The sequence below is a fragment of the Xiphophorus maculatus genome, chromosome 11 (assembly GCF_002775205.1).
Source record: "Xiphophorus maculatus strain JP 163 A chromosome 11, X_maculatus-5.0-male, whole genome shotgun sequence".
Taxonomy (NCBI): Eukaryota; Metazoa; Chordata; class Actinopteri; order Cyprinodontiformes; family Poeciliidae; genus Xiphophorus; species Xiphophorus maculatus.
Genome location: NC_036453.1, coordinates 32,294,580 through 32,321,591, shown reverse-complemented (window position 1 = coordinate 32,321,591; position 27,012 = coordinate 32,294,580). Strand labels below are relative to the sequence as shown.

General features: G+C 42.6%; 2 protein-coding genes across 5 annotated transcripts; both read right to left on the bottom strand.

Moving 5' to 3' along the window:
• Positions 1-1,127: 1,127 nt before the first annotated feature.
• hyou1 (hypoxia up-regulated 1) lies at positions 1,128-13,723 on the bottom strand. 3 transcript variants are annotated; one of them, XM_014474423.2, is made up of 25 exons: positions 13,502-13,723; positions 12,917-12,972; positions 12,116-12,191; positions 11,856-11,949; positions 11,651-11,729; positions 11,409-11,563; positions 10,121-10,197; positions 9,851-10,032; positions 9,654-9,769; positions 9,385-9,571; positions 9,157-9,291; positions 8,895-8,977; positions 8,674-8,806; positions 8,386-8,573; positions 8,095-8,233; positions 7,830-7,887; positions 6,852-6,928; positions 6,605-6,760; positions 6,345-6,499; positions 6,179-6,266; positions 5,836-6,092; positions 5,219-5,303; positions 4,691-4,946; positions 4,500-4,610; positions 1,128-2,914 (listed from the first exon to the last, which is right to left on the bottom strand). In XM_014474423.2, exons 3-25 carry the CDS (start codon positions 12,183-12,185, stop codon positions 2,865-2,867), a joined length of 2,931 nt encoding a protein of 976 aa, XP_014329909.1. In that variant the 5' UTR covers positions 12,186-12,191; positions 12,917-12,972; positions 13,502-13,723; the 3' UTR covers positions 1,128-2,864. The 3 variants fall into 3 exon arrangements, with proteins under 3 accessions (XP_014329909.1, XP_023197863.1, XP_023197862.1); XM_023342095.1 differs by having other exon boundaries at positions 4,500-4,607; XM_023342094.1 differs by lacking the exon at positions 12,917-12,972.
• Positions 13,724-14,990: 1,267 nt separating this feature from the next.
• vps11 (VPS11, CORVET/HOPS core subunit) lies at positions 14,991-23,187 on the bottom strand. Of its 2 annotated transcripts, none has more exons than XM_023342737.1 (16): positions 22,979-23,187; positions 21,977-22,125; positions 21,641-21,776; positions 21,395-21,558; positions 21,045-21,292; positions 20,216-20,417; positions 19,976-20,127; positions 19,669-19,855; positions 19,394-19,537; positions 18,904-19,107; positions 18,638-18,799; positions 18,110-18,243; positions 16,560-16,762; positions 16,136-16,307; positions 15,830-16,052; positions 14,991-15,664 (listed from the first exon to the last, which is right to left on the bottom strand). In XM_023342737.1, the coding sequence occupies exons 1-16, from the start codon at positions 23,118-23,120 to the stop codon at positions 15,500-15,502; spliced, it is 2,787 nt and encodes a 928-aa protein (XP_023198505.1). In that variant the 5' UTR covers positions 23,121-23,187; the 3' UTR covers positions 14,991-15,499. The 2 variants fall into 2 exon arrangements, with proteins under 2 accessions (XP_023198505.1, XP_023198506.1); XM_023342738.1 differs by having other exon boundaries at positions 18,910-19,107.
• Between the last annotated feature and the right edge of the window lie 3,825 nt (positions 23,188-27,012).

Sequence of the window (27,012 nt, the reverse complement as noted above, 5' to 3'; positions counted from 1 at the left end):
TTATAACCAGTAGATCACAGTAGCTACCAAGACTAAAACAGCTTTTTTCTTCAGTTCTACATTTGAATTAAAATATTTAAAAGTGTCCTCTGCTGGAGCCCAGCTCCAGGAACCTAGAATTGAATGATCAAACGATTTTAGCTGGATTCTCAGACAGCTCCATCTGTGCTAATAGCAGACTGCACTGAATCTGGTCTTACTGTGCCATGGCAACCATGAAGTGTAAATATTTTTTAGTGACTTGCAGACAGATGTGAACTGGAAGGTCCCATCTGTTGTTCATTACATGAATAACTTTATCTGGATTTTCAGCACTATTACTAAACTCCCAGCTCCACAGTCTTTGCTGATCATCCAAGAATTAGAAATATCCAAAAAACCTTTCAACCTGCAAAATACTATTTTACCATCAGAATGTCTGAATTCCATTTATTTGCTTGTGAATGGAATTTATGTCACTTATTTTGGAACTAGGTAGACCACTTGCTTAAAAGTTGAAATGTCTCATGAGATCATGATGGCGGGTAGGTTCCCACGTGGCTGTGCTGAGTTCTGCTCCTGATCTCAAGCCTTTTGCTGAGTGATTTGGATGTTAACCTACTCTTCTATAAAATACCATTAGCAGAACTACATGTTTAAAAACATTTAGCTTCAGGAAAACTTTCAAGCAATTCATACCACTTTCCCTTTAAATCTGTCATTTATTTTTTCATGAATAAATGACAGATTTATTCCAGTTGGGAAAAAAAACAACAGTGATGGAGGTGGGTGTGTATGTGCCAATAAACAGAACACTCTTCCATATGGTTGCCCTGATCAAAAATGTTCTGATGTTTAAAAGGTACACTTAAAAAATATCCAAAGGGATTCCCAACCAAGTTATGAGTTGGTCTAAGGAAGTAATTCAATATGCAATAAGTCTGATATGTTTCCACCCAAAATCTAGCACAGATACAGCTGTGTTGACCACCTGCACCACAGATGGCATTAGAAAGTTGCTAGGCTTTTAAAAATATCTTAGAATTGAATCCAATCAGATGTTGCTATGGACTCAGGGACATTGTCAACTTTTTCAGTCACTCCAAAGTAAAATCAAACATGGGTTCATACTCAAAAAAATATAATAATTTAAAAAGAAAAAACTTTATTTATGGTTTAGAAACAAACATTTCATCTCTTTTTACTGCCTTTATTTATTCCCTTCAAAGAACCACAAATTAAACCTAAAGGCCCCTCTCCTGCAAGGCTGTTCTGGTGAAGCCAATGTGGTAATGTGCATCACATATGCGTTTCTTGAACTAAAGTGGTAAAGAAGGACCGACACCAACCAGGTTCTGAACTGGTTCTATAAAACCACTAAGTTGAATTACTTAGTTTGCCACATCATCATTTCTAACATCTGTTTCAACCTACTTTAGATCATCATTTTTCACTTCTCATAGAGAGACACTTTATCTTAACAGATCCCATTATTTCTATTATGCACCAACAGTGAGTCCATGTGAACACCCACACACCCACACACTACAGACATGAAGTGAAAAATGGGACTGTAGAAGCTCAATGTGACACATCGGTCTAAATTCCCAACATTACAGGAGGGGCCTGATGTTACGTCAGTGTTTTGATTAGTCTATAACTGAAACTAACTCCGGAGTTTTAAACGTAGAACTCAAATTTTATTTTCTAGTGGGTTTTATATGAGCATCTCTCCTGTCTCTGACCAGACTGAGACAGAACCAGTTTTACAGTGCCGAGATTGGCCTTTTCATTTCATGAGACAACAACTGGTAACAGCTCAGATTTAGCACAAGAACCAGTTTAAAGAGAAATAAAAACAACCAAAAATCCACTCTGGGTGTTTAACAGTGAAAACCAATGACACTTCTTCACAGATATATTTACCATTCACACATTTAAGTAAGAGAAACACTGACTGATGAGCAGACCTAAATGACTGGACCAATCATTTGCAATACTTACAGCTTCATAGCTACATGACAGACCACACCTGGTCAAGTATTTTTTCTTTTAATAAAGCTCAATCGTATCTACGCTGGTAATTTGAACCAAAAAAACGGATGCTAGCATACCGATTGAGCTCCGCTAATGTGGAGTCCACTAGGCATTGATGTCTCCAATATTCATATGATTCAGTGAAAATGCTGCCAGACGTCTGGAGACGCTGCTTCAACTATTCCAGTTTGTTGATGCATTTAAACTTGGCCTGTTCATTCAAGCTGGTCTCGGCAAATGTCAGATTTAGAACAAACATGGTAATTACTGCTGATATACTAAAATATAAAGTTTGCTTCATCTCTGTTCATTGTTTTTTGTTTTGCAAATATTACTCTAGAGATTTAAAATTTTCAATTTTGTGCCAAATAAAACAAAATTAAAAGGTTATTTTATTAAGTGCCAGTGTCTCCATTGGAACCGTAGCTGCTGTGGGTGATGCCAGAGGAATTTCAAACCATTCCAGACCAACTGGTCAGCCAAGGTTAAATCATTCAAACATTTCAAAATGATTTACATATCTAACCGTTTTGAAAAACAGAGACTTAGATTTTAAACTTGACATATTTTGTATTGTATTTCAGGGCACCAATGGTCTCTCAGGCTGTAGTTATTCATAACCTGCTTCTTCAAAATGTCCAATGCTCACAAAGTCCAAAGAGATCAGAAGATATGAAGGGACAAAGTGGTAGGGAGAGAAGAGGTGGAAGGAATATCCTCCAGTCTTTAACCAGAATCAGCCCAGGAACTGAACAGGGCAATAAAAAAAGAAAAATTAAAAAAAGGCTAACAAAGTTGAAAATGTGATAATAAATAGTGATTTTCGTTTCCCGCCTCAGGTCCAGTTGTTATAATTCATCTTCTACATGGTTTCCATGTGCAGCACTCTCTGCAGACTCTAAACAGGAACAAACAGGAGGAGAGAGTTAGGCCTGGATTTACTAAGCTTTAGAGGAACTCTGCTGTTGTATATTTATTTACTTATTTTCACTCAGAGCAGTCAGTTATCTCAGCTGGTCAGATGCCAATTCTGGTTTTAGAGGCCCCTCAAGACCAACTACTTACTGCTGTTGCTGACTGGAGAAAGTACTGCTGCACACAATCCAGTGGCAAATGCTTGGCTTTAATCAAGAACCTACTCAAATGTGCCCACTGCTGTCACAAGTTGTATCACAACTGTTTTAGTTTTCTACAAAATATTAAGTCCAGGGGGATGAGTGGTTTTTTTCATGCAATCCTAAAGGTTTAGCTATGTTGTTAAATGTATTCTACATTGCAGATGCCTCCTTTCTGTTTCAGTGATCACTGTGACATAAAAATCTGGTTTTACAATTTCTCAGATCTGATTTTGTAAAATTTATTATAGTTCAGGGGGGGCAACTCCAGGCCTGGAGGGCCGGTCTCCTGCAACCTTTAGATGTGTCTCTACTTCAACACACCCGAGTCAAATAATGAGCTCTGGAGAACTTGACTGCACTTAGGAGGAGATTCAGCTGTTGGATTCAAGTGTGTTGGACCAGGGAGACGTCTAAGAGCTGCAGGACACCAGCCCTCCAGAACCAGGATTGCCCACCCCTGTTATAGTTAGTGGTTCATTTGCTATAAAGTTTGAACTCTTTGCTTCATAAGTCTTTTAATAGACTCTTATCAATTTACTTTTGTTTGCAATTTTTTCTGTTTTTGGAACTAATCCATTTGATAATATGCAACATTTTACTACAACATCTACATTCTACCCTTCATCGATGTCCTAGTACAAGGGTCTGCAACCTGTAGCTCCGGAGCCTTAAGTGACTCTTTGGACCTTCCACAATGGCTCCTAATAGCTTCAGCTAAAAATAATCAAGAATCAACAAATGTTATTAAATATATAGATAATATCAAATGCAGGTGTTAGCAGTTTCTTTCCACAGAATTACAACAATGGGTTTTCACAAAAGAATGGTGTTAAAGTAATATTTTTCTTGCCAGTTTGGAAACTATGTGCTTTGATTATATAATTTTCCTCAAATATCAGCATCCCATAGGAAAAATGTTTCCATTCTCTTTTTGCAATTTTTAAAAATCTTTTTTCCCTAATCCCTAATCTTTATTTTAAAACCTCAAAATAATGACAACAATAATAAAACATTTGTAGCTGTTCAAAAATACATTTTCTATATTCTGATATTTTTGGAAATTAAGTCGTCTGTTTTTCAAAAAGTCATAGCATTTGTGCCTCTAAACTGTTTTAAACTGGACAAAAGTGTCTCTTTCTAAAAGTTGCAGACCCATGTCCTAGTGTTGGAAATGTCATGTTTCAGAATTCTTTATGCGTTTCCTTAGACGTTGAGTAACACCTAAACAGTACATACAGCCACATGCTCAGAAAAACATTCAATACACAAAAAGTTTCTGTTATTTTGTCATCCTGTGAATTTTACTTTGCTTTCCATGTTACCTCGGTTATTGTGGATTTCTCTCCAGTATTGTGACAGACTAACCTTTGCTCAGGGTCTCTTCTGTGGGTTGTGATTGGCTGTCAGTAGCTGTATGTGGAGTGCTCTCTTCAGTGGGCGGGGATTCACCTGGCCCCTGTTCTTCTAAGCTTTCTGCTGTGAGACAAAATCATTCTATAAAGTCTAACACACAACAAGTACAACTAATAGTGGGACCTGCTCTGCTAATAACCCACCAGTCTTTAGGTTCTTGCTTTCCTCTGTGGGAGGAATAACCTTTTCTTCTGTTGTGGCATTGACTTTGTTGCCTGCATCGGTGCTCGTCTCATTCTTGGCTTTAGGTTTAGGCTTTGCAAACTTGGCTTTGTTCAGCAGGTAATTCATTTCCCGCTGCAGCAGGAGCAGCTTAGACTCGATGTCTCTGGACAGCAGGACTGGCCGCTCATGCGGAGATCGCTTCTCCTGCTCTGCCACCGTTTCGTTTTTCCAAACCTGCAGCACAAAAATACCAAACATGAAGGCCAGTTTACCAGAACTAAATAGAGGAATACACATGTTTTAGCTTTGCAACTAAGACGATAATAGAATACATTGAACAAAAAAAGAGACAAAACCCACAGTGGGGCAAGACAGTTCAAATTGATGCAGCCTTTTCCAGAAATAAACCAGCAGAGAAAATTGCAGGAATGAGAATTCCTGATGATCTGAAGCACAACGCCTTCAATCTGTCACAATAACAACACAGATTGACATAAACCACCTACCATAGTTTCATTGATAACTTTTTCCAACATATTTAGCTCAACTTCTGTAAATATTTGGTCATCGCCTGGAATCAGTTTGGCACCCCTGTGAAACAAAGAGAGCTCAATCAAAAACCGCACAGAAATGTTTTCACACAGCTGAGTTCAAAATAGTGCTTTAAGTACAGCTCTTATTTCTGTGGAGACGGATGCATTGAGAACAAGGCACATGTGAGGAAAACAGTCATGTCAAAATTGACAAGCTCTAGTCTTTACTGAGAGAAGTGAAAAATGCTTGAATATTTAGTTTCCTGTGATTGTTCAAGTGTATAAGCACCGCCACCACTAACAAGTATTCCAGCAAAGGATGATCAAAGTACTTTCTACAATTTCTCAACACTTCTGGGCTTTGCCTTCAGAGATAAGTTCTCTACTAGTTTGAGGTCTGGGGATTCCACTCCATGAGGTTTATGTTTGTCTGTGACATCAACATCATAAAGTGGATAGTCACATTGAACTGAACTCAAGCGTTTTGGGTCTCTGCTAAACCGGCTTCAAATAGCTTTTCTATCTTCTACAGTTGCTATGGGTTACATTGCACCCACAGTGACTGGCAAGGTTAGTGGTGTTGGACTGACCTGAGGAAGAAGTTGGATGTGTTGAGTGTGTTGTCGAGGTCAGTCAGCAGCTCCGGCCACTTCCTTCGCTCCGCCACCCTGAAGAACACGTCCTTACACAACCCTTTGAGCTGAGACAGCTTCTCCTTCAGCTGCCTGGTGGTGGCACCATAGCCCTCCTCGTCCAACCAGTCAGAAGCCTCCTTCAGCTTGCTCAAGATCTGCTCCTGCTCTTCCTCCGTTGCCACCTGCTGGTGGTCCTCCTGGTACAGCTTGTCCTGCAAACATCAGGCGGCACATGCAGCTCTGATTCAAACAGGAGAAAAGCTTCAGCAACGGCCGGCATCGAGCTGCAGTCACTAACCTGAGTCTCAAAGATAAATGCTTCCAGACTGTTCAGGATCTTCTCCCTTTCCTGCTTTGCTAGATCTCTGTCTGTCAAGTCCTGCAGCCTGGAGAGAGCCAAAACGTTGCTTTTTCTGATTGCACCAACAATATTGCAATGTAGGAATAAGAAGTTTAACATTTACTTCTTTTTTGAGGAAATGAGGTCCTCAGCGGTGGGGTTCATAATGTCATTGATGAGAAGTTCCATGGGGACATCTTCGGATATCTTGGTTCTTTTCTGAGTTTTTGTCTTTTTTTCCATCTCAGCATTTTCTGATTTCTGGTCACCTTTTTCCTGCTGAATGACGACAGAAAGTTTTTATAACAGCTGCTGCAGACATCCAAACAACAATATGAGAGTTACAGATAATTGGTTAAAACTGTGGAGAGTGACTCATTTTACCGGAGTCTCTGTTTTACTGGCTGTGTCCTCTGGTTTCTCCTTGTTTTTCTCTTCTGTTGAACTTTTCCCTGAATCGTTTTTAGTCTCATTGTCCTTCTCATTTTTCTGGGCCTCGTTGCTTTCCTTCCCAGACTCAGGAGGAACTTCCTCTTCCTCCTGGTTAGAGACAGATACTCATGTTCACCCCCAGGCCTCACATTATGACGTTTGTCGCCTTGGGTGGACCAAATCACTGAGGGACACTTACCTGGACGGGTTCGGTTACATTTGGAGTTGGCTCAGAGGACCCTCCTCCAAACAGCGTGGAAATGGTATTGCCCAGTTCTGACAAAAAGGAAAACTTTAGTTTTAATTAGAAGTCATTTGTCATCACGATAGTTTAAACGCAGTTCAGTTTGTACATGTGATTTAGTTGATAAATGAACCTAACAGTAGGCCTTTAGCTCACTGGAACAATTCTTATAACGTTCACAGTAGGGCTGGATATTGTTATTGATCATATATATCGTGATAGACATGGGATCAATCTTAATACATCTGGTAGAATATTCAATAAATAGATTATTCACTGAACTCCAATCCAGAATAATACAGGATTCTGGGGAATGTAGACAGAGGAAAGGCTTTAGCTGCTCTCACGGCCCCAGCTAAGGCAGGTGGCATCAACTAGCTCACTCACTTTTGGTTATCCTAACAACAACCTACTAGTAACTCGAGCAGCAGCAGCAGTTTCAGGTTTTGCCACCGTGCCTCATAACAGCTTAAATAATAATTTTTTAAAAAACCAGCACAAGAGGAAACTGTGGATAAAACAGGCAGGTCACGCCACCAGTTTGGCAGTATTTCAGATATTTAAAGAAGAAAACATCGATAGTTATTGATATCGACAATTACTGATGTACACTGATATGAAACGCTTATATCATGATACATTTTTCAGTCATATCGTTCAGCCCTAGTTCAAAGACTGACATCTAGTGCAAGGCTGGATTGTCTTGATGTTTTCTCTGTCAAAAAAACGTGGGTGGAGGACAGATTATTGGCTAAACCGACAGATTATTGGTTAAAGTAACTTTTATAATCATCATGCGTTTCTGTTGAGAGGAACAGATAACGTCAATCAGTAAACGTCCAACATTTGCATGTTTGTGACTTTACAGCGTTGTGTGTTTCTGATGCCGTTCCAGTGCTTCATGTCTATTACTGCTGCAGCTGCACTGCTTACTAGTTAAAGTAGATTCCTCTTCCTTTTCTTCCACAATTGTCTCAAAGACCGACTCCACCTGCAGAAGGAATATTAAAATTTATTTTAATGAATTGAATGAGACCTTTTCTTCACCTTTCACAAATGAAGATCAATGAGAAGAAAACACACTGCTTCCAACCAGGAAGTTGAAAAGCCCTACAGAATTTTTGCCTGTAAAAACACAAAGTTGACTTAAAGGATGCTTCCAATTGGAACTTAGACTGGTGACTGTGGAGGACCTCACCCGGTCCAGCAGCAGAACTCCACTTTCATCCATGTTGAAATGAGCTTTGATCCCCTTGGACTCAGCATCAGCGTGCTTCTGGAAGCTGTGACCCACTCCAGACAGCTTGACCGTTGTCAGGTTCAGAGAGCCGAACACACTGCCAAACACAACCATGACGGGAAATAGCTAATATTACCCCCAAAGGAATAAAGCAGAAGAGTCAACATATGTCAAACATGTTCATGATGAGAAAAACAAAAATATTTGGAAGTTTTGGAGGTTCCAAGCGCAGAAGGTGTTGAAACAAACCTGAGGTCCTCCTGACTTAGAAAGCTGAGGTCTCCATAGTTGATATTGAAGGCGAAGTCATCAGTGTAGCGATTGAAGGTGATGACTTTCCGCTGGGGGTAGGGCGCCATCCTCTGGAACAGGATGCGCTTGTTGTGTTTCAGGGTTTTGATTCCCTCCTCTTCCTCCACCTCCCGGTTGAACTCCACCTGAAGCAGTAAAAGTATACAGGAACTATTTTGATAAAGTCTGCTGTCTGAATATCCAGTCTCTAAGCGGAGGTCAAACCCCTGCCAGAGCAGCTCTGACCTGAATGGGGAAGATGGCTGCGTCTCGGACCAAGAAGGGTTTGACCTTGAAGGCTTTACTGAGAGCAGCTGCCTGGTATACAGCTCCCATTGCCGCCGCCTCGTCTGCATTGATGTTTTTCCCCAGCTCCATTCTGTAACACAGACATACTCAGTCCTTCTAATGAAACCTCCACGGAAGCAGTGAACTTCAGGAAATCATGGAGACTTTGTTATACTTACTTCCCCACAGCTTTGAGCAGCACTTCCTGAACCTTGGGGACACGAGTGGCACCCCCTACTAAAATCACTTGCTCAATATCTTCCTGTTGACAGAAAGACACCTTACAGTCACAGCTGTAACAAAAGGTAACCACTGTGTATCTACCATTTACAATTTAGAAAACAACTGTCCTGTCTACTGGTGCTGACAGGACAGAACAAGGTGCCTGTAGCAGCAGTTGAGTGTGATGTAAATAAAGAAAGCAGCAAAGGACATACTGACCAGCTTCATGTCTGCTGCTGTGAGGGCCTCCTGCACCGGCCCAGGGACCCTTTCAAACAGATCAGAACACAGTTCTTCAAACTCCACTCTGGTCACCTTTGCTTTGAAATCGATATCATCCATCAAGCCTTCTACCTGTAGGATGAGGGGACCATGGCAACCAGTTAAACTTGGGTCAGCAGAGTTACAACATTTGCAATACGGGTTCACCCAGCCATCAGGACTCACCTGGGCCATGAAGTCAACATTTGCACTCAGCACCGTCTTCAGCCTCTGTGCCTCTTTAAGGAGCTTGGCCATGGCTCGGTGGTTCTGTCTCACGTCCTTCAGACTCTTCTTCTGGTCATTGAACAGCTTGGCCAGGTGGTCCTGCAGCCGCAGGTCCATCTCAAAGCCCCCCAGACTTCGATCAAACCTACAGTCAATGACATGAAGCATAGCTTGGTCTAGTAGTGAAGCCATCAGCAGCCACATTCATCGGGGATCACTGCACTCACCCAACTCCCTGGATCTGTAGCTGTGGCTGGGTACCAGACTCTTTGGTTTTCACCGTCTGGTATGAGACTATGGTGGCCGTCGTGCTGCCTGAGCCCATATCATAAAACATGACGTTCTGTAATGAAACAGGTAAAGCATTACTACTCCACTCTGAGCCATACAGATGGCATAAACCAACAGATACTGCTGGGGTCACCTGGGCTGTGCCGTCTATGTCTTTCCTTCTGAAAACACCATAATTCAAGGCCACGGCTGTATTGTCATTGATGAGTTGAAGAACCTTTAAACCTGCCATCTGTGCAGCATGCAAGACTGCCCTTCGCTCTGCCTGGTTAAAAAAAGCTGGTACGGTGATGACTGCATCTTTGATTGGCTGTTCTGTGAATTTCACAGAAAGAGGAAGAGTGTCCTTGACCTACTCTCATGTGTTAGACAACAACCAATCAACTTTCTCAAGCAAACTGACCTGCAAAGTCCTGAGCCAACCCACGTGAATAATTCAACATCATCCCCAGCAGCTCCTCAGGTGAGTAATGAGTTTCTCTGCCAGTGAAAGAGACAGGACAGACAGAAATTAGTAACACCCTACTAAAAAACAAAAATCATATCTGATATCTCCTTGGCAACTACAACAGCATCCTGAGTCTGTTTTTATGACATTAAGCTGACAAGAGAATCAAAGTAATAACTCAGGCGGGCCCTGTGAAACATACACCCTGCTGCATCTTAACACATAAGGACATATTTTTTAGACATGCAAATAATGTGTTTTTAATTTATCTTAGTGAAAAAAGACAATTTAATCAATCACAAACTATCATTTTCAGTTCTTCAACAGAACCACCAGAGGGAGTCCTTCTGACCCACAAAAAGAACATTTGAACAATGACAGAAATTTGCCATGGCTACATTTTTCTCCTCATCAACAGTCTCATAGTTATAAGTGTAAGTGTAATAAGACAAAGGTTATGAGATAATTATTTTACTATAAATTAATTCAGGTTCAAGTTTAGAATGAGTATGGAGACAGGCCAAACATTTATGAAAAAAAAAAAAATCAATCAGGCCAGTGCTTCAAATATAGTAAGAGAGTAAAGTTGTTGATAATGTCCTGACATGATGCCTCAGTCATGTTTATCAAATGAACCAAGACTGTTTTATATTAATGTTTTAAAAAGTGAATATATTTCAGTAGTTTAAGGAAACGAGCTCTGTGGCAATTTTATAACTATACAGCATTTTGATTACTTATGATCATTTTCTCCTTAAAGCTGACCAAAATACAACATTTAAGATTAGAATATTACATCACACCAACAATAAAAAGACTTAACACAGAAATGTGCCCCAAATAAAACGTAAGTTACAAAGTTCAAATTGCACCGACTCAGAACATTCCATGTCAATCTTTGTACTTCAGAGAACCTAATGTACCAATGTCAAACTATGAGTCTGCTTATTAAAGTAAGTACATATAAGCAGGTCCAGATGAAACAAAACTTCTTGAAATGATTATACATAACATATAATCATGTAATGTTTAGTTTTATTCAAAATTAAACCACTTTTAAGTCTTTTACAACACTTTATTTCAAGGTTTGAAGCATGCATGCAAACCTTGGAATGGGAACTCAACATTTATTTCTCTTGCTGGTCTCCATCAACTCTTCTGATAAAGCTGCTATTTTCAAGATTAAATAGAAGCAGGAATAGATAAATGTGGATACTGAAAAAACAGAGAAGTGAAAACTCACAGGGAGTTGTTGAAGTAAACTGTTCCTCTCACTGGGTCACCCTGCAGCTGATGCTCAGGGAAACATCTCTGATAGACCTTCACCTGTAGGTTGTCATGCTTTTTACCCAGAAGGCTTTGCAGATGTCTATAAACTGTTTTGGGATTTTTCACAGACTGAAAAACAAACAAAGGACAGCATACAATAGTGATGTAATTAAGATGATGGCCTGAATCTGTCTGAAACCCGAAGGAACATCATACCACTGCTAATGCACTGTCTCCAAACAATCTCTCGTTTTCCTTTAGGCAGACCACTGTGGGCGTTTTCCTTCTCGACTCCCTGAGGGAGAAGGATTTCATATTGCTAAGTACATGTTTAAAGACTGCAAAACATTTCTAAATGTTTCACCAGGGTCATCTGATCATAATGAAATCAAATCAAATCAATCAATTAGTTCCTACTTACCTGTTGAGAACAATCTCCATTGGCACACCAGGTTTTACTATTGCCATCTTCACCCACTCACTCCCAAGGTCAACTGACATCACAGCAACAGTCACTGGAAACACAAAGAGTAGCCTTACATTCAGCTGGGAGGGCTTTAATCAGTCAAACAGTTTAGTCAAATTATTCCGTCTATGACAAATCAAACATTTTGTGATTACTCCTCATCAAATCTACCAGGAAGTGATTTTCTTTTTCTTTTCATGCTGAGGGATTCTTACCTGTGAGAGAAGGGAACAGGGCAAGAAGAAGAGAGGTGAGAGCAACCAACATCTGGATCCTTACTCCCATGATGAGCTGTGGAGACACAAAAAGATTCCAGCTAAAAATGCATAACACAATTTCATTAGTTTGCATTTGGAACATAAAACTCATTTTTTTCTGCTAAAATATATGAATTAGTTGGAATTACATTGCATATATTATAATTATAATATAGCATAACATATAATCATGTAATGTTTAGTTTTATTTTAACTTTAAGGCAGCAAGTTAAGAGAAATATATATAATTAGAGTTTGACTGCTGATAGTCCAGAATAAATTATTTGTAAGGGAGAGCAACTACGGGAGCCTTGTTTCATCCAGCTGACTGGCAGTGTGCAGAAACAGATGTGTCAATTTAAAGTCTGCAAACTGAAGGGAGAGTATGATGGAAAATGCTGATGGCATGGAAACTGTAGTATTTTACTTCCTTGATAAATTATAGAATGAGGAAGAGACCCACAACTAACAAATGGGCCTCCTACTGAACATGATAAAACATTCATTTTCCGACTGCATGCATCCATGCTTCTGTAAACATGAGGAGACGCTCAGCTCTTGTTACATAAAAAATAAGAACACCATGGCAACAACTGAGTCTCAGATCAGCTTTTCAATTAAAACTGTTATCACCCAGCGTTACAGATGCACGGGTTTATTTCAGAGAAACAGACACTGCTGTTCTGGTTTTAGATCTCGAATCACCTTTAGTCCAGTTATTTGAATATTACTAATATGGCGTTAGTAAGATGGCATCACCTTTATCACATCAGGCACTTGTCTCAGTCCACTTGCATCCACCCAGCTGTGCACAGCTGCAAAAAAACACGTGGCATTACAAACACCACCAGGATGTGTTCTGGCTGAACCTCGGATTTCAGCAATAAACGCACTAAGAGTATGAGGTCAAATGTCAGGAGAGGGAGGTAGGAGAATGTCAGTGCCCCCTTTACCACAGAGATTCAGTTTCATATCCGAATTAACAGCCTACACATAACTTCTGATCAAACACGACGACGACGTTACAGATGAGGAAAAGAGTGACGCTTTTAAGCCATCCTCTTAGAAATGGTCACTTGACTTTATCATGCAGGCTGTTTGGCTTTCGAAAAGCCAAAGAGGCATGTGCTGCTGAAATAAAGGCAAGTTAATGGTGGAGTTAAGTTTAACCGTACCGGTCAGGTTTAGCTTTGAAGCAGAGAACAAGTAACCTTTAGGTTCCTACTAAATGTATAAACATAAACTCATTCTCCACAAGTAAAACAGTAACGGTATGAAGCGGAAACAAGGAGCAAAGTAAAGGCGCACGAGCAGCTAGCTACTCGAAGCTGAGCAGGAACTTACGTTCTTCGGGTGATCAGATGAAGCTGTACAGGAGCTTCCACACAGTGCACTTTCAGCGGGAGATTCTAACACTAGTTCACTACGTATTGCCTTGATTTGCAGTCTCTCTGCTGTCCCACTTGGGAGTTTTAGTTTCCCTTATCACCGGTTTACTGGTTGCAGTCGGGCCCAGAACGCGGCGTTACCTCATTGGATCCACCGAAGATGTAGCCGGTGAACAACTGCTGTCATGCCAATAAGATTCAGACGCGCCGTTTCCGGCTCGCCCTAAAGTACTCAAGAGAGAGTAGGATGACTCTGTGGTATATTTACCTGGAGTCGTTTTTAAGATGGTAGCAACTGTAATCTCTGTTGAGAAGCGTGGTGACTTTGTAAATGAATACCACAGTGCTTTATTCTAATGACAAAAATAAATACTGTACCCTTATTGTGTAAGGAGAAGTCTATATTTCCGGTTCGTAAATTCTGAAGTTTTGCCGTAACCGGCATTGTTTCTACAGGTCTAGTCCCGCCCACTTTGTTCCACGCACTGTTGAATGATTGGTCCACGAAACGTGAGCGAAGCTAAATAAAAAATTAAAAAAAAGAATATAGCTAAACCCTATTGGTCCACGTTCAAGTGACGAGATTTCCAGGTAACAATTTGACAAACAGAATGTTCCCTCATGAATTAATGTCATACAGTAGAGACAGATGAATCTAATATTACTCCCCTTGAAGAATTAAAATGTAAAAGAAAAATCACTTTTGAAAAAAAATCACATCTAATAAAAAATATTACAAAAACATGTAACGTTGAAAAGTATGTCCATATGCCATCACCCTAATTTCTGTCAGTTTGGAGTCTGGATTCAAGATGGCCCACTCCAAAATGCAAATATCACTTTCTGTCAGTGTAAACATGTTTAAAATTTTATATTTTTATATATCTATATATATATATATATATATATACATGACATCTCAGTCCAGAAATGTGCAGTCCTTGGCACAGCCAAGATACTGCGCCGGACCCTCAAGCTCCCAGGCCTCTGGTTGAGGACCCGAGCTCAGAGGGTAAGAACCACCCGTGGTGGGTGAGAAGGGAATTCAATTATACTGTATATACACTGTATATATCAAATCAACCAGGGTTAGGAACAACGTTGGGCTTACCTGTAGTGTAGACCAACTATGGTTCAATAGTCAATTTTTAGGTCTAGCAGTTTGTAGTGCATTTACAGTGTTTCAGAATGATATGGGCAGAGGGGGAAGGAGAAAACATCTAGCAACCACAGCAACTGCCCCATTACTCAGTTCAAGAAAGAAAACCATCTGCAGTGCAAACTAAACACATGGAACATGTACATGTGATGCCTCCTCTACACTGTGTGTCGCCCTATTGCCATCATTCTTAAAAGCAACACAATGTTTTCATAAAAAGTCTCTCCAATCCCTCCAAAACCAAAGAAAAAAAACAAGGAAAAACCATATTGGCTATGTAAAGAAATAAATAAACAAGTTAGGTTTATTTGTGAAGTAACAGAAACCGTGTCCAATTGAAATACAAATCTCTGATCAACCTATGCGATAAAGCATTGTGACATAAATAAAACTACAACAGACACATCAATTACCTTTACAACTAATTCCGTATTAGTGATTCATAGTATCATGGATAATTTTACTAGACAAATTTGTATGAAATGACAAAGACAAAAACACACACACACACAAAACCTAATGACTTTCACAATATTAACTATACAGTTTATGAAGAGCATCATATTGATGAAAGTGTTAAATCACTTTTGAAAGAATTACAAGCAAGCACAAACTACATATGAAGCATTTTCCAAATGTGATTCAGGAAATGTATTTATTGAAGGATAATGCATTCATAGAGCAGTTTTCATAAGCAGGCATGCGTCTTTGCTGATAAATGAGTGACCATCCTATGCGGCCGTAAGGCTGAGTGGTTGGTCTGAGCATTGAGAACACAATTAAAGACTGAGATGTCTAGCAGTTTCTCTTGGTGTGGATCAGCAGGTCTCGCTGCAGGTTGACTTCTAGACTTCCAACAGTTTTGCTCCCTGGAGGGTCAGTGACCAGCGTCAGTTTATTAAACACTCCTCGACCAAAATAATCAGCCACCACCGAGAAACCATCATTGGAGCTTCGGAGCTTTAAAAAAAAAAAAGTTTTTAGAACATGTGCAGAAGACAACGTAGAATATTAAATATTCAAAGTCTGAGGAAGGTACCTTTATAAAAAAGTTAAAGGCAAAAAAAAAGGTCAAACACGTCATCAGAGAAATAAGTGATTAGAATATGTTTTCCTTCTTGTTACCTGTCGATTGAAATGGTCATGGAGATCCCGTTTCTGGTCTTGAGCGCGCAGCAGATCCATGACTTTGCGGTTTTCTGGAGTGCATGTTGGACACTCTGCATCGCTCTCTGCATAACTTTCAAAGCAGTGTTGGTGAAAGGAGTGGCTACACAGGAAGTGTACAGATGGAAGCTCCAAGGGGCTGTTACACATGTTGCACTTAGTCTTCTGGAATATCTTGGCACTGTGTGGAAACGTGTCAGGAGTTTTTTGTTAAAGGCCCCACGAGAGCTGCAGGGATGAGTTTTTTACTTTTACTTGACTCACCTTGCCTTCAGCTCCTGGATTTCAGAGCGGAGATGAGACGTTTCCTCACGGTACTGGCAAATTTTACGCTCGTCATCTTCTATCTGCTGGCTCTCTCGCTGCAGCTTATTGATGAGGTAGTCTTTGATAACCGACAGAGTGGCCGTTGAGTTGTGTGCCAGTGTCTGCACGACTGATTAGACAATAACTAGTTATTCGCTGCTGAGCATCGACCCTCAGAGAAAATAAAGCCACGTCCCGCATAAATTTACCATGGCAACAAAATCAGACAGAGACAGTAAGGTTCTGAAGCACAAACAAAGTCCAAAATCTTTTAGCCTATCTTAAACACAACGTATCATTAAACCAAACCAAACCAACAACAAGTTACGCATTACAATTTCAGAGCACATTGTGTTATGAAACAATACTTTAAGCAGCTCACCAAGTAATGGAGGCATGAGGTTCTTCTGGTCAATGTGATGTAGGACCTCACTGATATAGGCCTTACAGTCCTCCTCTTTTCTGGCAAAGTATCCGAGAGCTTGCTCCCAAAGGCAGCCCTCCTGGTCTCCATATCGTTTGCAGGCATCTACAACTTTACCATACTCCTCATTCTGCATGTGGTAATGCATGATTTGCTGGTAACTGCACATACACATATATCATTAAGTTATGAAATGAAAACACAATCAAGATGTTCTTTGTAATAAACACCTGCTCACTCAGACCACTGTTCATTCCATAGGTTATTAGACAGTAATGGATTTTATAAATGACAAGATTACATTTCTCTTCCTCAGCCACTGTACAATGAAGAGCAAGTAACAAGTGAAGGGTCACTTTCACTCATTACACTAATCAGCAGCCATATTCAGGGTGTGAAAGACCTTTGAAAATTTGATAAGGCAGGGCAAGTACAAAATATTTAGGAAATGGTGCCACCCAGCAAAGGAAGGCTATAGCTAATGTGTGTAGTATTAGGGAATGTTGGCTTCACACAGGCATTACTGCTTTCACACCCCACAGCCAAGTGGTAATGCTGCAGAAGTCCATTGTGTTCCAATGGACATCTACTCTGATACATTCACCTCTAGGTGGTGCTATGTTAGAAAATATGGCTTCAGCTTATAACTCCACAACTACAAGTCACATTAGCAAAAAATGATGTGGGCAAAGTTTCTTAGAAAGATTCTCCAACATATTATCGTGCTAGCCACTGTGCAAAAGTTGTTGGACTAGCATATTATTTCCCAGAGAGCCATGAAAATTGCATTAGCCAAAACAATCAACTCTGAGCCAATAAAACCAGATTTTTGATTTTTTTTTTTTTTCATAACTGCAATGTAGGTGGCACTGTAAAATTGCAAAATTTGTTACCCAAAAACTGCTGATCAGATTTTCGCCAAGCTGTGCACTACATAGGCCTTACCTCATAACCTTAATATCGTCATGGTTGGTTGACGTGTGGGAGGCTTATTTACAAAAATGTGAAAAATACTTCATCTGGCCTTCAAACTTTTACAATAAAAAATTCTAAAAATCACACGTTCATCCAAATGAGCACTTTTACCCCTTCCCTACTGTCTGGCCGTTACATCTGCCGTGCTCCTCTTGAGCGTCACACTAAGAACGCAAGAGGTAAAACCCGAACCAGGTCCAGATTATTTCCGTTTTTGCATTTTCCTTTTAAACAGGCTCTTTCCCTTGCACTTTCAGTCATGCTGCTTCGCACTTTCTCTGTTTTGATGCTGTCTGATTATGTCATCAACAAGCATTACCGTGGTTGGTGGGTAGACTGCAGATCTCTACTGCAGGCCAAATTATTATCATTTTTATTGTATACCAGATATACTGTACACATGTATTCCTAAAACAAAAAGTTGAGTTATTTGTAATATTTAAATAAAAATTCTGCCTGTCTGTTTTGGTTTGAGCACACATGGCTGATTGATGAGCCCTGCTCTCTAGAAAGACTTGCAGTAAACTACTTACAGTTTGCCTTTCTCATACAGGTAGAGGACACCTTCTTTAAAGTTGTGCATCTGGCAAAGGACCAAGGCCTTATCAAACACAGTGTTGTCACTTCTGAGCAGCGAAAGGGCTTCTCCCTGGCAAACCTTTTTTTTCTGTCAAATATGCGTGGATTAGAAAACCTAATTAGCAATAGCAAAGCTAACAAAATGTTTAAAAATACAAATATCGATGTTAAGGAACAGCTCATGTGTTTTCATTTAAGAACATCTTAAAAACTGGCTCTAGGAAAGTCAAAAATGTCAACATTGAGTAAAGATATATAGATTTTAAGGTGGTTTTATACTTTTCTTATTCCAAAGTGTTTCTGCAGGGTTTTTTTTATTTTTATCCCTGTATATATTATTGTGCTTTAACATCAACCTGCCAATGGGACTAGAGATGGTAATTAGCAACTTGGCTATAATCTCAGGTATTGTAAATGTCCATTAATACATATTGTCCTATTTTTAAAAAATAAACCTGAACATGTGTTGGTTTGGCACTAACCTCAGGATCTTGTTCGTGTGCCCAGTCTTGCAGTCGGAGCTCCAGCAGTGTGTCGTACACACCCTGGGATGAACGAGGGTCCACCTCAATCATATGCTCCAGGAAGGCTTTCAGCTCACGAGGGTTATTGGCAAAAATTGGGATGAATTCTTCAGAATTTGCCTTGAATTAAAATGACAAAAGTCACACATCAGAGTATTACTGATAAATGTTGCCGACTAGCCAGACTGGTTCACAGTGGAAACAAAAAAAATAAAATAACACACCCAGACCTTGTTAAGCAGACTACTGTCTAGGCTGACTTTTTCCATTGAGTTTTCATTCGGATGATAGTTGGTGCATAAGCGCTTCAGGAGCAATGTGGTGCCTTCAGGAACATGGTGCATGAGCGTCTTGCCATAGCGCTTCATGTTGCTTTCAGTTTGTTCAAAAGGCAGACGGCCAATGTACCGCAAGCCTTCCTGATAGTTCTGCAATGGGAACAGAAAGAGATGATTGAGTTAGTGTTATGAGCGAGCAAGAAACTGACTATATTTTAACAGTGGAAAATCATAGGCATAGATTGAGCTGCTATAAAAGCAACCGTGACATACATGTTTAACATGCTCCTAAAGAAACAGCAACTGATAAAAAATCAGAGGAAAAAAACTTTCCCACATTAGGAAGCTACTTTTGCAGATTCTTTTGAATCAATTCATAACCACACATACTGTATGTTCCCCAGAAGATTAGGTCAACCTGAAACACACACGTCACCTTCAGGTCCTCCAGCTGGATCTTCAGGTACCACTCATGATGCTGGTGGCGTTCAGCCAGGAACACAGCATGACTGTGGTATCCAGCTTGGCGAAGAACCTTGATGGCAATCTCAACATCAAAGTGGACCTCATTCTCGCTGCTCTGTGAAAATGCAGACACACAAACATTACTCAAAGACTAATCTGTTTACCACAAAAGTCACAATAAAGCAACAATAACACAAGTCAGAGCTCTCTTTCCTTTGTTTTTCACTATTGACATTACATTCTCACCTTGATGAACTCTTCCAGCTTGGAGCTGTCTTTGAGTTTAGTATAGCAGTTGAGGAGCAGTGTAGTGTGGTCCGCATTGGCCAGAGACTGGCGGTGAAGGGCCTGCAGGTATGCCGTCAGGTTGTGGATCCTTTGGGCATCCAGGAATTTCCTAATGACATACGAAGGCTCCAGCTTCCCAGTGGTGCTGATTGGAAACATGGCAAACCAAGAAGATAGACAGTTAGGTCTTGACTGAAAGAAACATCAAACACCAACAAAAAGCAATATATGATTTTGCTCTGGAAATAGATCAATGATAAACTACCGAATATACTGCTGGATGGCACCATCATGATCTCCCTTCAGGTACAGATGATCGCCATACTGTCGAAAGATCTCTGACAGACCGTCACTGTCCAGATGCTGGCTTTTAGCCAAGTTTATGGCCATGACAAACAAGTTCTTCTTGAACAGCATCTTGACAGACGAGACATGATTAGTGTTAAAAAAGTTTGAGGAGCTTATTGAACTTCTCGAAGGAAGTTAATGATCAGCAATTAATGACCTCCAGTTTTGTCTGTGTGTCCTTCTCTTGCAGAACAAACATTTTCCCGTTTCGGGTCAGAATGTAGAAGGATCCCCATTCTGCCAACACATCAATGACATCATCGAATGAGGCGCTGTAGGCGATGAATTTGTTGTCCAGGTCATAGATTGTTAAAACTTGCTTTTCTGACAGCGAGTTCTCGCCGCTGCCAAACCCTGATCTGGGGATAAAAACAGACAGTCAGCAGCTTCCTTCGTGTGCACTGCTTATTAATCATGGAAGTCTGACGTTAAACCATCTCTCCTAACACTTTTAAATATCTTACACCAAATATTGTAGACATTTATGCAGTCTTACATTTGAGTAAAAATAAATCAATAAAATAAATCCTGGCAAAGCACATTGAACCATCTCTTTTGGAGTGTGTTACTAGTTGAAACATCCGCCTAACAATCTTGTAGCTGGTAAAAACTTGACAGCACAGTTGTTTTATAGAATCTCCTGGGTTCAAATCCCAACTTGGGCAATTTCTTACTGAGTTTTTGCATCCAAACTTCACACCCTAATCTAACTCTAACCCTCTGATATGAGTGTGTGTGTGTCTGGTTGCTTGTCATATGTTTCTGGCAAACGTCTTTGCTGATAAATTGATAAATGAATGCAACCTGTGCAGGGTAGACCCTGCCCTGCCTCTCTCAAAATGACTGCTGGAGCTAGGCTCCAGAGCGCCCTACTACCCCCTCTGAGCTTTTAGAAACCTAAAAATGAATAAATTCTATCATAAAAATCTTTGAATGCATCAAGCGTACCATTACATTGGACAAATCAGTCAGATTTTGGTTCTTACTTGTTGGGAGACTTCATATCTTTGATCAGCAGGAACAAGTATCCCCGGTGCCAATGGGTCAACAGCTTGTGGCCATCGAAAGCAAAGCAGGGCCCTCGTTCATCAGGCTGGTACAGGTAAACACATTCATCCCCAGCCACAATAAACTGGGAATCCTGGGATGGATCTGCCAGGGACGAGCAGCACAGGGCGCAGCCATGGGTATCCAGCTCTACTTTCGGATACTCCTTGTTAGACAGAGTGTAGCACTAAGCAACAGAAAACAGGAACACAACCGACTTGTTCAGAACTTGTTGGATCAACTGGCAGATACATAGTGTCTGCAATGCTTTAGGGAAATGCCGACTTACAAATACTTTTTCCAGAGTGGCAACAAACAAATGTGTAACTTTTGCCATTTGGCGGAAGGCCAGGCCTGTGACGGGGCAGCTCCCCTCATGCAGAGTCAGAGTTTTACTGTGACGGTCTCTGGTGATGTCCCCTTTGGTTAAAACCACGCTGCCATCTGTGAAGCCTGCCAAGAAACGCTGTTACTCAGCAGAGAGAGTGGAACATGTGACTTCCACAAGTTAAAGGCAGAGGGAGAGCTGTCTCACCTATAGCCATGAAGTTCAGGTTCTCGTGTACACTGAGACAAGACACTTCAGCTGGTTTATTGCCGGGAACTGCAGGAAAGATTCTGGTGCAGAGTGGATTCCCACTGTCTCTCTTGTCAAGGTTCCAGACCTTCACCTGAAAAATAAGACATTATTAGTCTGGTGGGCTCTCATTCTGTACCTACACTACACGTCTGTGGGTCCACTATATACTAGCTCATTTTTGTATACTGGTAAAGAAGTGTAGAACAGTTACAATATAGTTTGTCAATTACTGTATATTGTAACTGAGAAACCATCCAAGTTATTGTTATGATTGTAAAAGGTCACACCTACCAGAGGATTAATGCCATGTTCATCCTGTCCCACTGATACCAGGATACTGTGCTGTTTCAGCTGGAACAAGTGAGTCACCCGCAGCTTGTATGCCTGGAACGACGTCAACTGCAGGGAACGTGTCATCAGCCAGATCTGTCCTTCCATATGTGATATTATAGAGTTAAGAATTTTTATGCCAAGATATGTTAGGAGAGAGCTGATCTAATTTATTTAGACATCTTTAATAGTGGCTAACATTCCAGTCTTTCAGAACTCTTTCTAAACCTTTTAGTAAGAGGTGACCTACATCCTCCTGGCGTATTCCTACACTACTCACAAAACGTTAGGCATATTTAGCTTTCAGTTGAACTAGATAATAATGCCTCATGCTGTTCACAAGTCGACTTAAAGTCTGCTGGTGTGTAGCATCCCTCTGCCCTCAGGTCATTGAAACTGTGGGGTTCAGAGTTATGAGCCCTAACACTGTGACTGCTGATCCCTGAGCAATTGTATAAGATTCAAGTCTGGAGAAAGTGCGGACCCTCCATTCAAGGTAGCCAGTCTCCAGCAGTATTTTCCTATTTTTGTGACCTCAAAAAACTAAAGAATTGTTGTCCAATGCCAAGTATTATAAACCTTCATTGAAATTGACACTCAGTTCTGGGATTTAACCCAAGTAAAGTAAGTTTTGTTCACTCATCACCACGCCAAGTATATTTTTTACCCGAAAGAAGAATTTTACAGCTCGCTGGGGAGCATCGTGTGGAAAGAAAGACTGCCTCACAAACCAATTCACTCATTCTCCCTGTAGCAACAATACACATCAGCAGACTGGCTCCTATTGGCCGGCCGGACTGATCCGTTGTTAGCCTGCACCATTCAGACAGAGAATTATAGCCCCGACTTCCTGTTAAATTAACTACAACCGATTTCTGTGACTGATGTTAATGTATTTCTAAGGTCTGCCTTTAACCAACAAACTTAACACTGGAGTAACATCGTCTGGCTAAGCAAGGATATCTCCCAGAACAACATGTCCCCGGCCGGAGTCACTCGCCGAGATTCCTTTAGGAAGAATAAAGGTTTTTCCGCTATCTGCAGGATCCTTCACCGTGTCCTTATCAAAGAAGACAAATTTTCTCCATTGTAGAAATGCTGCCATTATCGGAAGGTTAGCCAGCTAGTGACCGCAGAACTTCATCATGTGATGGCAGTCACGTGACATGACTTTTCTTCTTCTTCTTCTTCTTGGTTTTACTGGCGGTTGGCAACAAACTGTAAGTAGCATTACCGCCACTTACTGGTAAGGAGTATGGTTCGTGATCTGTCTGTCTGTCTGTCTGTCTGTCTGTCTATCTATCCATCTATCTATTGTTAAGGAAATATGATTACGTTAAATTACCTCTTTTTTAACACTATCTACGCACACACACCAACACACACCCCTACATATTTATACATAACTTTGTATTCAATCCATCTATATCAAACACACATTCACAAACACACCTACTAACATCAAATTCTATGAAATTTTATGAAGTTTTCTTAAAAATAGAATAACTATTTGTATGTTTACTCCCCGAATTCTTCCTCATAATATATAATAAATTAACCTTTTTCTTAATATATTCAAACTCTCTCCTCATATATCTTCTCTCTCTTTCATATTTATGACATTCTAATATAACATGTTCTATTTTTCACAGTAATCACATTTGCCAGTAGTATGCTTTCGAATTTTAAAAAGTGTATAATTAAGTTCTGTATGCCCAAATCTTAACCTTGTTATCACTCTTTCCTCCTTTCTATTTCATCTTCCATTTCTTCTTTCTCCTTCAATCTTCTGAATTTTATAAAACCATCTTCCTGTTTTGGGGAAGATCCGTCATTGGGGTCTTCTTCCGAAGACCCCAATGATGGATAAAAACATTGGACTTGGCGTTCCCTCGCCCGGACGCGGGTCACCGGGGCCCCACTCTGGAGCCAGGCCTGGAAGGGGGGCACGATGGCGAGCGTCTGGTGGCCGGGCTTTAACCCATGGAGCCCGGCCGGGCTCAGCCCGAAGAGGAAACATGGGTCCCCCCTCCCATGGGCCCACCACCTGTGAGAGGGGCCAAAGGGGTCGGGTGCATTGTGGGATGGGTGGCGGCAGAGGGAGGGGACCCTGGCGATCTGATCCTCGGTTGCAGAAGCTGGCTCTTGGGACGTGGAATGTCACCTCTCTGGTGGGGAAGGAGCCGGAGCTAGTGTTTGAGGTCGAGAGGTTCCGGCTAGAAATAGTCGGTCTCACCTCGACGCATGGCTCTGGTTCTGGAACCAGCCTCCTTGAGAGGGGCTGGACATACTTCCACTCTGGAGTTGCCCAAGGTGAGAGGCGTCGGGCAGGAGTGGGCATACTTGTTGCTCCCCATCTCGGCCCCTGTACGTTGGGGTTTACTCCGGTGAACGAGAGGGTAGCCTCCCTCTGCCTACGGGTGGGGGGACGTGTCCTGACTGTAGTTTGTGCTGACAGGCCGAACGACAGTTCAGATTACCCACCCTTTTTGGAGCCCTTAGAAGGGGTACTGGAGAGTGCTCCTCCTGGGGACTCCCTTGTGCTACTGGGGGACTTCAACGCCTTTGTGGGCAATGACAGTGAGACCTGGAGGGGCGTGGTTGGGAAGAACAGCCCCCCCGATCTGAACTCGAATGGTGTTCTGTTGTTGGACTTCTGTGCTCGTCATGGATTGTCCATATCGAACACCATGTTCAGGCATAAGGGTGTTCATATGTGCACTTGGCACCAGGACACCCTAGGCCGCAGTTCGATGATCGACTTTGTCGTCGTTTCATCGGATGTGGTGGTGAGTTGGCTCTGGTGGTGGGGGAGGAAGCCGGTCAGACCTGGCAGGCCCAAACGTGTTGTGAGGGTCTGCTGGGAACGTCTGGCGGAATCCCCTGTGAGACGGAGCTTTAACTCCCATCTCCGGCAAAACTTTGAACACGTCCCGGGGGAGGTGGGGGACATGGAGTCTGAGTGGACTGTGTTCCGTGCCTCCATTGTCGAGGCGGCTGGTCGGAGCTGTGGCCGCAAGGTTGTCGGTGCCTGTCGCGGCGGCAACCCTCGTACCCGTTGGTGGACACCTTCGGTGAGGGATGCCGTCAGGCTGAAGAAAGAGTCCTACCGGGCCTTTTTGGCCTGTGGGACTCCGGAAGCAGCTGATGGGTACCGGCAGGCGAAGCGGCATGCGGCTCGGGTGGTTGCTGAGGCAAAAACTCGGGCGTGGGAGGAGTTTGGAGAGGCCATGGAGAAAGACTTCCATACGGCTTCGAAGCGATTCTGGTCCACCATCCGGCGTCTCAGGGGGGGGAAGCAGTACGGCACCAACACTGTTTATAGTGGGGATAGTGTGCTGCTGATCTCTACTCGGGACGTTGTGGGCCGGTGGGCAGAGTACTTCGAAGACCTCCTCAATCCCACCAACATGCCTTCTATTGAAGAAGCTGAGCCTGGGGACTCTGGGTTGGGCTCTCCAATCTCTGGGGACGAGGTCGCCGAGGTGGTTGAGAAGCTCCTCGGTGGCAAGGCTCCGGGGGTGGATGAGATCCGCCCGGAGTTCCTTAAGGCTCTGGATGTTGTAGGGTTGTGTTGGCTGACGCGACTCTGCAATATCGCATTGACATCGGGGGCAGTTCCCCTGGACTGGCAGACCGGGGTGGTGGTCCCCCTGTTCAAAAAGGGGGACCAGAGGGTGTGCTCCAATTATAGAGGGGTCACACTCTTAAGCCTCCCTGGCAAGGTCTATTCAGGGGTCCTGGAGAGGAGGGTCCGTCGGATAGTCGAACCTCAGATCCAGGAAGAGCAGTGTGGTTTTCGTCCCAGTCGTGGAACACTGGACCAACTCTACACCCTCGGCAGGGTCCTGGAGGGTGCATGGGAGTTCGCCCAACCAGTCTACATGTGTTTTGTGGACTTGGAGATGGCGTTCGACCGTGTCCCTCGGGGAGCCCTGTGGGGGGTTCTCCGGGAGTATGGGGTACCGGGTCCTTTGATACGGGCTGTCAGGTCCCTGTATGACCGGTGTCAGAGTCTGGTCCGCATTGCCGGCAGTAAGTCGGGCTCGTTTCCGGTGAGAGTTGGACTCCGCCAGGGCTGCCCTTTGTCACCGATTCTGTTCATTACTTTCATGGACAGAATTTCTAGGTGCAGCCAAGGTGTTGAGGGGATCCGATTTGGTGGCCTTAAGATCTCGTCTCTGCTTTTTGCAGACGATGTGGTCCTACTGGCCTCATCAGGTCATGATCTGCAGCTCTCGCTGGAGTGGTTCGCAGCCGAGTGTGAAGCGGCCGGGATGGGGATCAGTGCCTCCAAATCCGAGGCCATGGTCTTGAGCCGGAAAAGGGTAGAGTGCCTTTTCCGGGTCAAGGGGGGTGTCCTGCCCCAGGTGGAGGAGTTCAAGTATCTCGGGATCTTGTTCACGAATGAGGGAAGAAGGGAGCGGGAGATCGACAGGCGGATTGGCGCAGAGTCTGCTGTCAAGCGGGCGCTGTACCGGTCCGTCGTGGTGAAGAGAGAGCTGAGCCAAAAAGCGAAGCTCTCGATTTACCGGTCGATCTACGTTCCTACCCTCATCTATGGTCATGAGCTTTGGGTCATGACCGAAAGAACGAGATCGCGGATACAAGCGGCCGAAATGGGTTTTCTCCGTAGGGTGGCTGGGCTCTCCCTTAGAGATAGGGTGAGAAGCTCAGTCATCCGGGAGGGACTCAGAGTAGAGCCGCTGCTCCTTCACATCGAGAGGAGCCAGTTGAGGTGGCTCGGGCATCTGGTCAGGATGCCTCCTGGACGCCTCCCTGGTGAGGTGTTCCGGGCACGTCCCACCGGGAGGAGGCCCCGGGGAAGACCCAGGACACGCTGGAGGGACTATGTCTCTCGGCTGGCCTGGGAACGCCTCGGGATTCCCCCGGAAGAGCTAGAAGAAGTGGCTGGGGAGAGGGAAGTCTGGGCCTCCCTTCTGAAGCTGCTACCCCCGCGACCCGACCTCGGATAAGCGGAAGAAGATGGATGGATG